At 38.2% G+C, this 13,023-nt stretch overlaps 4 protein-coding genes across 4 annotated transcripts; 2 read left to right on the plus strand and 2 right to left on the minus strand.

Moving 5' to 3' along the window:
* Positions 1-1,055: 1,055 nt before the first annotated feature.
* LOC116059739 (hemoglobin subunit alpha-1-like) lies at positions 1,056-2,081 on the minus strand. Its single transcript, XM_031312999.2, has 3 exons — positions 1,811-2,081; positions 1,504-1,711; positions 1,056-1,269 (listed from the first exon to the last, which is right to left on the minus strand). Exons 1-3 carry the CDS (start codon positions 1,903-1,905, stop codon positions 1,141-1,143), a joined length of 432 nt encoding a protein of 143 aa, XP_031168859.1. The 5' UTR covers positions 1,906-2,081; the 3' UTR covers positions 1,056-1,140.
* A 4,279-nt stretch (positions 2,082-6,360) lies between these two features.
* Positions 6,361-7,296, plus strand: LOC116059735 (hemoglobin subunit beta-2-like). Its single transcript, XM_031312994.2, has 3 exons — positions 6,361-6,554; positions 6,768-6,990; positions 7,100-7,296. Exons 1-3 carry the CDS (start codon positions 6,463-6,465, stop codon positions 7,226-7,228), a joined length of 444 nt encoding a protein of 147 aa, XP_031168854.1. The 5' UTR covers positions 6,361-6,462; the 3' UTR covers positions 7,229-7,296.
* Positions 7,297-8,175: 879 nt separating this feature from the next.
* On the minus strand, positions 8,176-9,018 carry LOC116059738 (hemoglobin embryonic subunit alpha-like). The gene is made up of 3 exons (XM_031312998.2): positions 8,896-9,018; positions 8,583-8,790; positions 8,176-8,393 (listed from the first exon to the last, which is right to left on the minus strand). Exons 1-3 carry the CDS (start codon positions 8,991-8,993, stop codon positions 8,265-8,267), a joined length of 435 nt encoding a protein of 144 aa, XP_031168858.1. The 5' UTR covers positions 8,994-9,018; the 3' UTR covers positions 8,176-8,264.
* Positions 9,019-11,449: 2,431 nt separating this feature from the next.
* Positions 11,450-12,298, plus strand: LOC116059737 (hemoglobin subunit beta-2). The gene is made up of 3 exons (XM_031312996.2): positions 11,450-11,589; positions 11,804-12,026; positions 12,135-12,298. The coding sequence occupies exons 1-3, from the start codon at positions 11,498-11,500 to the stop codon at positions 12,261-12,263; spliced, it is 444 nt and encodes a 147-aa protein (XP_031168856.1). The 5' UTR covers positions 11,450-11,497; the 3' UTR covers positions 12,264-12,298.
* Positions 12,299-13,023: the final 725 nt, after the last annotated feature.

Genomic DNA, 13,023 nt, shown 5'->3' on the forward strand with positions numbered 1-13,023 from the left:
GTAATAGCAGGACGATGTAACATTGATATTGTGAAAGCCCTTTTCATAATGTGTGTATATGTATGTTTAGAGGATTCAAGTTTTAATACCGCGATGTAAAAGCAGGATTCAAGTAACAGTCATGCATTAAAAATGTACTTAAAGTAAAAGTAGGCTATATTAGTATTATCAGCATAATGCACTTCAGTATCAAAAGTAAAAATAGGATAAATAAGATAGATTACCTTTAATTTTTGTAAAATTTCTCTCTGAAATGAAAATATTCGAGTAAAGCACAAACACCTTAAACACTGTAGGCCTACTTGTAAATGTATATACACAAATATGAGCTAATAAAATATGACACATTATTATAGACCATGAATTAAATGCTGATGCATCAAAAATAATATTTATATTTTAACATAACAATAGTGTGATTAATTCATTAATTCTTATAGACATACTAATAATAATAATACTTATAACAATAATAATAATAATAATAAGAAGAAGAAGAAGAAGAAGAAAAAGAAGAAGAAGAAGAAGAAGACATCATCGTAGCGTTTTGAAAGTGACATTTCTGCATAATGAGTACTTGAGATGTCTAATCAGAGTCATAATGTTGTTATTCGCCAAATGTACAATGCACAAAAATTTGACTTGAAAAAATAATAAAGCTAAAAAGCAAGTTAACAAGTTAAAGAAAGTTAAATACAAGAAGGAATGGTATCCATTTAAACATACAATAGATACAAATATAGCCTATAGTTAAGAATGATTATTATTATTTCAATATACTTTAAATACTTTTGTCTTAATTAAGGAAAATTCAAACAGCCTAGGTTTTTTAACCCAAACAGCTATACTGCTTCTTTAGATGCTGTACGAAAAACCTTGTACTCTGCATTTTTCTATAGGATTTTATGCATGGATTAATATTGTTGTAATATTGCTGACATGCGTTCTTCCAAATTTAAATTCCACTGAAATGATAATATGCGTGCTGTTGACCTGACTTAAACATTTAAATATATTCCTGCACGATAGAAATTCACTCCACCACAAACTGTTTGATTGCATTTGATCTTTTATTTATATTTAGACAGACAAAGAGTATCCAAGCCGCTGCAGTGTCCGTCATCTGCTCCTGTTTGCAGTTTATCTGTATTTCTCAGACAGGGCACGGGACAGAGCAGCCAGGAACTTGTCCAGAGAGACATGGACCTCAGGGGTGAAGTCGTTGGGGAACTTGATGGACAGGACCACAAGGAGGCAGTGAGAGAGAATCTGTAAAAAGAGGATATAGGCATTTAATCAATCGTTACTTAATATGTAGCCTACATGATGACTGTATGACTGACATTGGACCTTGTGTATAAACCCCAATATCAAAATTCGAAGCGATTTTTTTTAATTCGATTTTGAAAAGGACAACGAACACCATGTTCTGTGCATCACTGATTTTAACTTTCTCTTCTGCTCTCTCCTCTCTACTGCCATTAATCATCATCATTTATCTACCTTGAAGTTTGCAGGGTCCACTCGCAGAGTGAAGGCATGCAGCTCACTCAGGGTCAGAAGACCCGCATTCAGGTCGTCGATGCAGGCCACAGCTTGTCCAACTCCAAGCATGACGGTCTTTCCGTGCTTATTCACCGGCGCAGAGCCGGGGCTCAGGTCTTTCCAGTGGCTGAAGTAAGTCTTGGTCTGCGGGTACACCGCCAGCATCCTGGATAAAAAATGTGAGTAGCCCCGAGTAAGTAATACATGGATACGAACATGAAGAGGTATTTAGGAGCAGGTTACGTCAGTTTGGGGTCATATTTACCTGGACAGAGCATCAGAGCCAACCTCCTCCACCTTGTCAGCCACTTTAGCCCAGAAGACTTTGACTGTGTCCTTGTCCTTAGCGCTGAGACTCATCTTGCCTGCTGATTGTTTGGTTGAATTGTGATCAGCCCTAACTTGTGTGTTTTATACATGAAACAGGGCATGGGCACACCCGTGACATCTCTAAGATAGGTTACAAATGTATTTGGACTGGTTCCAAATGATATGTTGCAGCTTGCAAGAGATAAACTTATCGGGATGTTTCTGAAGACTAGTTTGAAATACACGACCACGCCAAGTCATAAGTAATTTTCAATTTGAATTTAAACAAAAACTTTAAGCTTATAGTGTTATTATTATTATTATTATTATTATTATTATTATTATTGTTGTTGTTGTTTTTGTGTTTGTTGTTGTTATTATAATAGCCTCCTGTGTACAGCCTACCTAATAAGCTTTGTGAGATTTATCACAAAACCTAGAGTTAACAAGAGGTCTATGTTGTCTAAACAACTTTAAATAGCAGCAAATCCCAAATTATTTGGCTTGGAGAGAGAGAGAGAGAGAGAGAGAGAGAGAGAGAGAGAGAGAGAGGCACCACAACTAGCGACCTATAATAATTAGGCTATAAGGCTATAATAATGGAATTACATGATGAACAGTGGCAATTACAGTAAAGATAATACAACTATGACTAATAATAATGTCCAGACCAGATGCCACCTCAATCCAAGGAAATCTGCGATTCACTATTCTCATAGGCTTCTCTCATAATTCATATGAGAAACACTTATTTGGCCTTTAATATCTATTGAGCCCCGTAGAACACAAAATAGAGCGTATTGGCTTTACATAGGCTAGGCTATTGGAGCGCCATATGTGAACGTGCAAAGGTCCATCTTCTTTCCACTATCGTTATACTCGTGCTCCATCTTTAATGATTCAGATATACAAAAATCTGCTCCCCAGGTAACCGCAAAACTATGCGATCTTGAACCATTGCTGGATAGTATAAAATAACGTGACGGGAGCCACGCGGAGCTGACCGAGGTCCTCCCCTCCCTGTTAATAGTAACCGCTAGAAGGCAACTCCAGCCAATTAACTTAACATGTTCAATAATTTAATTCACTCTTATTCTCCCTTGGTACTGTGTTTTTCTTACAAACTACTAGCAGATCAACCATCTGTTACGTGTTCTCAGCAGTATAATTGTGATCCATGAATTATTTTTTCAAGAAAATAAAACTAATTCAAGACACAGGGCCTTATACTGCATCTGCACTAATAGTAGCTATTGTTCATATGCTTGATACTGTTTATGATGGCTCAACTTCCCTTAAAGAAAACCTTGGTTAGAGAAATCAAAGTACAGCATTGCACCATCACCATTCAATTCAACAGTGGAACCACAGTCCAGTCACTAGCTCCCTGGTGGTGAGCAATGAGGTCATGGGACGCACTTTCATCAGTTGCCCCCGGGGAAATGGATATTACTTGTAAAGTCTCGAAAAACAAAAAAGAGTAGCCTAAGACATACATGTTTAAAATTACAACAGAATAACTATTTCTCCAACACATATTCCTTGTAGTATGATTTTGACAATACAACAACTTTATGGAGTGTGAGTGAAAACCTGTCAGGCAGCTATCTTTCCAAAATATCCATCAAACAATTGAGACAGGAAAATCTCTCACGGCCTCTCTGCCCAGGCGGGTACGCACTGTACTCCAGATCAATTAGAAAATAAATCTTTATCAATTTATGTAGAATTTTGTTTTAAGCAAATACATGTGAAAACCCCAGAAAATAAAAAATAAAATCAAACAATGTCCAAATTCAGGCTAGTCAATCCATAGGACCGTCCATTGGACCTCTCTCTGCCTAGCTCCCATTTCCCAAGCGTCAAGGAAAAAAAAGAAAAACATCTGAGGTCCCCATATATTCACTCTATGACGAAAATAAGTAAATCATATACTACACTTGTTTTCCTTCTTTCCCTTTATTTCACCTTTTCAAACAAAGCCATGCGTATCAGACATCTCTATTCTCAACTGGCAACCTTTTTTTAGGAGCAGCAATCTGGACATTTGGAATCCACTTTTAGTCCTTTGTAAAACGAATGACATAAAAGCTCCACATCCATGACTTAATTCATTGATTTACTTCCAACACCTCACCTACTGTGAAACAAAAGTCACTATTGATAAAGTGCTCTAAAATAGCTTCATAAATATATTTGTAAACAGTGTAAATTCCCTATAGAGAACCATTTGAGTGTCATAATGGTTATATGACTGTCCGCAGTCTTTTCAAAACATTGCACAGTGAACACGTGGAATGGTATCTGAAAATACAATATAACTAAAATAATAAATGATTTATGTAATACGACATATTAAAAACTGCTCTGCCTTCTCAACATACATTGACATACTGTAGAAGGGAAGAGTGGTGGATAAATACAGCATCAGCTGGCTTATGCTGCCCTCTATTGGATGAACATCAATGCAGGATAAATATGGAAAATGGTAAAATGGTGATGAAAGAATCACACGTTGGTGCCGAAAACAACAAATAATAACCTAGATATGAACTATACAAATACCGAATAGCTTATGTACAACACAAATTGATCATGTAGCCTAGCTAGCACTCTCCTGTAAACACTATGGTTTGTCATTAAACAAATATTTCATCCTAATATTTGAAAGATTGAGGCTCTGATTATGTATCCCCAACACCTCAGGTCAACGCTGCGCTATAAGACCAAGGGAAATCTGGTTGGCTGTTTCAGTTTTAGAACATTTGTTATTAGTTTGTATTTAGTTTAATACACCGTCTATATTTGATTTGAGGACAATCAGCCATCATATTGAATTTCTTCACAATGGAGGGGAGGACCTGATGTGCCACAGGCAACTCAGTCCGTCTGTGGACCTCTTAACATGGTGCAAGACTCCACTCTACATGGATTAATCACTCTGTGGATATAGGACCTCAGGAGGTCTCCAACCCCCAATTTCAGAATCACTAAAAGTATATCTTAAAATGTCAAAGCTGCAACTTATTTTACCGTTGTATATTGACGTTGTTATAACATATGCAAACTGCATTTTTAAGCAATTACTCAAAATTGAAGAAATATTTAAACTGCTTCAGGTGATAGACTACCTTGTATGTAATAGGCCCGCCTGCCACTAAGACAAACACACATCAAGATTTATTTATTTTTTTAGCTGTTTGTTCAGCTCTTCAGTAGTACTGACCTCAGCAGATCAAGGGTTCAGGACGCTCCCGAGTTTGCAGGCGATGGCAATTGTGATGCTGTCAACCAACAGCTGCGGACAAGACAAAAGAATATGATTTAGCTTTAACATATAAGTATAAGTAGCATGTGTTTGCTTTGGATTCCAGTGCCTTTAAACAACACCTTGCTATTGGCTTCAACTTTGGCTGTTATTCAAAACAGCAGTCACAGTGAAGATGTCCCCAAATGTACTGAAATACCGTCCATGGGTAGACGATCAAAACCCTGCCAAGCAGAACGATATACTTATTTTTCATGCAGGGTTTTTGTATGGTGATACATAATTGTCAGACCATATATGGTAAATGCAATGCAATACACAATAGACCATACAAATTAAGCCAATTTAAATCCCACATAAACTAAAAACTAATTGATAACCATGGCTATGGCATGACAGCGCCTGGTGCTGAAATTAGGTCTAATACACAAACATATTTAGGAATGAAACCACATCAGTATTATTTAACCAAAACAGATTTGCCAAACACAAACGATGAGATATCATTATTTTTTAACAGTTGTGTTGCAAAAAAGACAACCTGCCATAGAGATTAATTATAAAATAACTTCTTAATTTAAATGTTAATATCATATAAATTGTGCAATTGTATTGTCAACCAGACTTTAAAAATAATATTAAAATAACCCTCATCCTACATATCAGGTAATAAAAAACACAATTGTAATTGGTTGCTTATTTCCTCCACACGTTTGCTTCCATTCATTAAACTGAGGATTCATCGGCTCTTCTGTTCAATGAATGAGCCAGCAGGGAGTCAGAGCTCATACAGAGAAACATATGTGTGTTATAACGGTTGTAATTATTGGAGCTATAGTACTTTAGGTCGATATCCTCGACTGAAGCGCCCTGTGCTGGTGATTTGATATGAACTCGGGTTGAAGTTGAGAACTCTAGTCGACGAATTGCAGTCATATTGCTTGATTTTGGGGCACTACAGTTGTGAACTGCTGATATAAAACAAACCCTATAACATTTCCTATATGCATATCCGTACCCTATCCATTTCCATTTTCATTTTCATTTTCATTTCAAACTGTACCATTTAGAACAAAAATATGAATTGTATGTTGACAGTGGACAAAAAGAGTTTATTGTGCTGAAACACCACCACTAAACCGTTTCCATTTCTGTCTAGAACATTCTAGGCGGTGCAGATAAGCTACCCTTATCATAGCTGCAAATCCATGACACAGTATACCCTGCAAGCCCACCGCCCATCCAATCGCTGCTTGTGGGAGGGGAGAAGGGTTGCTTTAAAAGTTGCATCTGGTGCCGGGGATCTGCAGACCTGCACAGGAAAACCTAGAGACAGCAAAATGGTTGAATGGACAGACTTCGAGCGCGCCACCATCGTGGACATCTTCTCCAAGATGCAGTATGAGGTCGTGGGCCCTGCAGCTCTTGCTAGGTGAGTCTTTGCAATTTTGCATTACCAATGGTGTGCTTGAGACATTTTTGCGGAACTCTCGACCATATTAATGGATCAGATACTGTATGTACTGTTTTCTGTCATTGTGCACAATGCGTTTCAGACCATCACACATGTTCATTTTTTTGCACACAGATTACATCCTCTCCTAGTCCAAGCCTGTAACATTTATGTGTTTACGTGTTCCCTCAGGTGTCTGATCGTCTACCCCTGGACTCAGAGGTATTTCGGCAACTTTGGAAACCTCTACAACGCCGCTGCTATCTCTGGAAATCCGATGGTTGCAAAACACGGAACAACTATCCTCCACGGTCTGGACCGGGCTGTGAAGAACATGGACAACATCAAGGCAACCTATGCCGAGCTGAGCGTGCTGCACTCTGAGAAACTGCACGTGGACCCCGACAATTTCAAAGTAAAGTTCTGGAACTAATGCAACTCTTGATATTCACATTCAACGATTATTCAAAAAAACGCCCAACCTTTCATGTTGCTGATGTTTCCTGATACTTGTTGTGTTACAGCTCCTGTCCGACTGCCTGACCGTTGTGGTTGCAGCTCAGTTGGGTAAAGATTTCACTGGTGAAGTCCAGGCAGCTTTCCAGAAGTTCCTGGCCGTGGTGGTGTCCGCCCTGGGAAGGCAGTACCACTAGAGAGCTGCAACAGAAGACCAGCACATGCTGATTATGAAAGCAAATAAAATAATAAGCAAACCAAACAAGCTCTTTGTCTATGATGATGTCCAAAAATAAATTATATTATGACAATACACAAACAAAAACAGCGACTTTTAGACACATAGTTTAGAGAGGAAAAAAGGTCCTCTGTAAAAACATGAGAGCAAATATGTTTAATCCTGCATAGTCCGTTCTGTTAGTGTTTATATGTCACAGGATCACTTAATATCAAACCTATTATTTTAAAATAATGAATGACGTTTAATTTCCATTACAAATCATAACAACAATAATACAAGTATTTATAAAAAAAAAAAAAAAATTGAGTGTGATTTACAACATCAACTATGAAATATCAGTTTATAGCAGTAAATATTTAATACAAAATATTACTGTAGTTTATGTTTTTTGAAATATAGTTATAATAATAATTTGGTAGGCTAATATTTATCATATATTAGCCTATAGGCATAACATTGAATCGAAAACACGGAAAATATGAAATAACAGGTTATAAGAGGTAAGTTTGTACTAAAAAATACTATAGGTCTACTCTAGCCTATTTCTGTGAAAAATAGACTACGACTTCATGTAGGTTACACAGACATCAACTCTTCTTCACAGCTGCATGCGGTAACACGGTATTCCAGAGTGAATGGGATTTTCTTCGTTGCAGCCTTCACCGTGGCCACTAGGTATATGATATGATATGATATTTTATTTACGTGTCATGCCACTAAGTGGCCCATCCCACACGGAATTACATGACACCAATACAAAAGTAATTTCATCCACAGCTTCTGGTACTAGGTAATGATTTTTTTCATTATGTTTACCATTTATAATTATAATTGTTGAACAAGCTTAAATAACAGCTTCAATTGATGTATACCAACATGTAAAAGAAAGCATCACAAAAAACAAATACGGATGTTTTTTTTTTTGCATTTATATTTATTTATTGTATTCGGAGTGAGCTCATGCTGCAGTCTCCTTCATCTTCTCCTGCTGTTTATCGGTATTTCTCAGCCAGGGCCAGAGCCACAGCAGCCAGGAACTTGTCCAGAGCGACATGTGCCTCAGGGGTGAAGTCGTTGGGGAACATGATGGACAGGACCACAAGGAGGCAGTGAGAGAGAATCTGAGAAAAGAACACAATCACACAGATGTTACATATATGGAGTTTTAGCTCCCCTGGGGCTGGGGCATCATGTGCATGGTAATAAGAGATGGACCTGTTGCAGGTCTGGAAACCTCTCAAGGCCCTAAACTTGAAGAACACTTCATATACATTTCAGGCTATTATCTTGTGATCAGTTTGGCTCTGCACCTTGAAGTTGGCAGGGTCCACACGCAGAGTGAAGGCATGCAGCTCACTGAGGGTCAGAAGACCTCCTTTCAGGTCGTCGATTTTGGACACAGCATCTGCAACTCCTTTCATCACAGTAACTCCGTGCTTCCTCGCAGAGGGAGAGCTGGGGCTCAGGTCCTTCCAGTGGGCGAAGTAAGTCTTAGTCTGCGGGTACACCGCCAGCATCCTGGTTAAACAAATGGGAGTCATATATAAATATATATATATACATATATAAATGAATCAATAAATGTTGAAACAGGTTACATCAGTCAGCTTTGGTCATTATTACCTAGCGACAGCATCGGTGCCGATGTCCTCCTCCTTTCCAGACACTTTAGCCCAGAAGGTTCTGACTGCGTCCTTGTCCTTAGCTGTGAGTGTAGTCATCTTGTCGGTTGGTTGAGTGTTGCTGATTGCCACAATGAGGCCAAACCGAGAGGGGTTTTATGCTTGAAACAGAGCATGGACACACCCAGAACCTCCTCCAACATAGATGGTGAACAAGGCGTGTTAGGTTGCAGCCTCCATGAGATAAACAAACAGTCTTATCATGATGACTCAACCTCAAAGTGAGTCGCGACACAATATTTTCAAATCATCAGCATGTCAATCTATGTGTGTATTTGAAAATCCAATCTAAAAGTTCCACTAACACTTCATGAACCAGCCACTCCTGGCGATGTGACCTGAAAGGCTGCAGTAAATCTTCTGACATAAGGCACTTAAATTAGGAAGGAGAGCTCCACCAAAAAAACGGGGTCTGTTTTTTAGAATACACATAACTTATGTTGCTATGTTAAATGATGGTCCAGTCACTTCTATAGCCGGTAATTTAAACGTATTCATTACTTGCTCTCGTGTATGAAATTGAAAAGTTGAAAACATAATTCAAAAGAATTGAAGAGTTGCATTACTCAGTATAGAAGACAGTCAGCCTATATATATATATATATATATATATATATATATATATATATATATATATATACAGTGTGTTCCAAATTATTATGCAAATTGTATATTACACTGATTTTCCTAAACTCAAAATGCACTGTTCCAAATTATTATGCACAACAGAGTTTCAAAACATTTTATAGGTTGTAAAGAACTGAAAATGGTCATTTGCTGAATTTGCAGCATTAGGAGGTCATATTTACTGTAATCAAAAGCTATTTCAATCAAACACATCTTAACAGGGCAAGTTACATGAAGAGATTTGTGGCTGATTCAGAGCACACATGGGTTCGTGCAGATAAAGGCATAATGAGGAAGTTTTTACCAGACAAATTCATCGGATTAAGAGATCAGCTGCTAAAATGCCATTAAAAAGCAGCAAACAGGTATTTGAAGCTGCTGGTCCCGCGAACCTCAAGGTGTATGATCCTCCAGAGGCTTGTAGTTGTGCATTAACCTACTATTCTGCCACCTCTAACCAATGCTCACAAGCAGAAACGGTTGCAGTGGGCCCACAAATACATGAGGACAATCATGGGGAGAGAGCTAGTAGGCCCCTTTAGGGTCCCTGAAGGTGTGAAAATGACCTTGGCAAAGTATGTAGAGTTTCTGAATGACCACTTTCTTCCATGGTACAAAATCATCTTCATGCATGACAATGCTCCATCTAATGCTGCAAAGAATACCTCTGTGTCATAGGCTGCTATGGGCATAAAAGGAGAGAAACTCATGGTGTGGCCCCCATCCTCCCCTGACCTCAACACTATTGAGAACCTTTGGAGCATCCTCAAGCAAAAGATCTATGAGGCTGGGAGGCAGTTCGCATCAAAACAGCAGCTCTGGGAGGCTATTCTGACATCCTGCAAAGAAATTCAAGCAGAAACTCTCCATAAACTCACAAGCTCAATGGATGCAAGAATTGTGAAGGTGATATCAAAGAAGGGGTCCTATGTTAACATGTAACTTGCCCTGTTAAGATGTGTTTGATTGAAATAGCTTTTGATTACAGTAAATATGACCTCCTAATGCTGCAAATTCAGCAAATGACCATTTTCAGTTCTTTACAACCTATAAAATGCTTTGAACTCTGTTGTGCATAATAATTTGGAACAGTGCATTTTGAGTTTTTTTATTTTTGAAAAAAAATACAGTTTTCATTGGGTGGTTTGTTCAATGAAATTCGACTGATACCCTAACGGTTGGTGACTTGAAAATTATACTGACTGTCATTTGCATCGACTATTTCTGAAAATCAGTGTAAAATATAATTTGCATAATCATTTGGAACACACTGTATATATATTATATTTTAATGCTTCACATTGAGTCACACAGCTTAAGTAAATAAGCTCACGGCAAAAATAATGTGGCTGTTTCTAATCCGCGATCAGATAAATATTTTAAGATGCAGTGACAACTTAATATTTCTGAAGGATGAGTTTAAGCTTTTTTAGAGAGCTGTGTAGTTTATTATTAATCTCATATGGGGGAACGTCCACCTTTTCATCTTATTTTCAAGAAGGATCAGGTAGATTTGACTTTATTAGGCTACAAGTTCAACTAAGACAACATTTAAAGACTATCACTCGAACAGTCTGCAGTTTTGCACCGTCCTGAGTTCCTGCTCAGCACAGCACTCAACATTCTGCACTTAAATTTAAGGATGGCTGTCCAGGGTGCTGATGCTGGGACCTCCAGGGATGTGGGAGCTGTTCAATGTACTCGCTGTTTCTATATGATTACTGTAACAATTTCCTCTGTCGATGAGATAATCAAGGCGGAGCAGATACGCCCTTCTCTTATCATTGTTGCAAATCCATAACACACTACTTGGCCAGCCCATCGCTTACTTATGGGAGGGGAGAAGGGTTGCTTTAAAAGTTGCATCTGGTGCCGGGCATCTGCAGACCTGCACAGGAAAACCTAGAGACAGCAAAATGGTTGAATGGACAGACTTCGAGCGCGCCACCATCGTGGACATCTTCTCCAAGATGCAGTATGAGGTCGTGGGCCCTGCAGCTCTTGCTAGGTGAGTCTTTGCAATTTTGCATTACCAATGGTGTGCTTGAGACATTTTTGCGGAACTCTCGACCATATTAATGGATCAGATACTGTATGTACTGTTTTCTGTCATTGTGCACAATGCGTTTCAGACCATCACACATGCTCATTTTCTTGGCACACAGATTACATCCTCTCCTAGTCCAAGCCTGTAACATTTATGTGTTTACGTGTTCCCTCAGGTGTCTGGTCGTCTACCCCTGGACTCAGAGGTATTTCGGCAACTTTGGAAACCTCTACAACGCCGCTGCTATCTCTGGAAATCCGATGGTTGCAAAACACGGAACAACTATCCTCCACGGTCTGGACCGGGCTGTGAAGAACATGGACGACATCAAGGCAACCTATGCCGAGCTGAGCGTGCTGCACTCTGAGAAACTGCACGTGGACCCCGACAATTTCAAAGTAAAGTTCTGGAACTAATGCAACTCTTGTTATTCACATTCAACGATTATTCAAAAAACGCCCAACCTTTCATGTTGCTGATGTTTCCTGATACTTGTTGTGTTACAGCTCCTGTCCGACTGCCTGACCATTGTGGTTGCAGCTCAGTTGGGTAAAGATTTCACTGGTGAAGTCCAGGCAGCTTTCCAGAAGTTCCTGGCCGTGGTGGTGTCCGCCCTGGGAAGGCAGTACCACTAGAGAGCTGCAACAGAAGACCAGCACATGCTGATGATTTGTTTAAAAGTTTTTTTTTATGTCTCAAAAGCAAATAAAATAATAAGCAAATCCACCAAGTTGTTTGTCTGTAATTATACCCAAAATAGATGTAAACATTAAAAATAATGAAGCCTATTTGAGATAATAAAAAATATCAAGACTGACCTTTGGACACTTGAAGAACAATAGTGCTGATAAAATGTGCTAAGAGTGGATAAATTATCAAAAAAAAAAATAGCCTAGGTAAAAAACATGAAGTCCTGAAGATTGCCTAACCTATGATTAAAACTAATAAACAATGTTTTGATTATAATGTTGTTGCTGGTATTGTTATAATTAGCCTATAGCCTAGATGAAACGTAGCGCAGGTTGCCTATGTGTAAATTAATAGCTCTCATTAAATGCTCATGATTTGGCTTTTAGTTCGTCACTTTAATAGATAAAAAAATAAAGTAAAATTTAAAGAAAAAAGACAAAAGTGTCAGTTTTATCTAAAGTCACAGCTTTTCTCTTGTAGGTAGTTCATTTCTTGTGGTATTCTGCTTCATCAACAACATTATTAATTCAATGACAAAAGTTTAATATTTCATTTTTTTAAATTAACAACATTTAAAGTCCAACGTACCTGCACAGAAGAATTGTTTGGATGTGCGATTTTTTTTCTGTTAAAGTTAAATTTAACAACAATAATGGTAATAGGCTAATAATAATAGGCTAATACTACTACTACTACTACTACTTA

Source organism: Sander lucioperca, chromosome 21, assembly GCF_008315115.2.
Source record: "Sander lucioperca isolate FBNREF2018 chromosome 21, SLUC_FBN_1.2, whole genome shotgun sequence".
NCBI lineage: Eukaryota > Metazoa > Chordata > Actinopteri > Perciformes > Percidae > Sander > Sander lucioperca.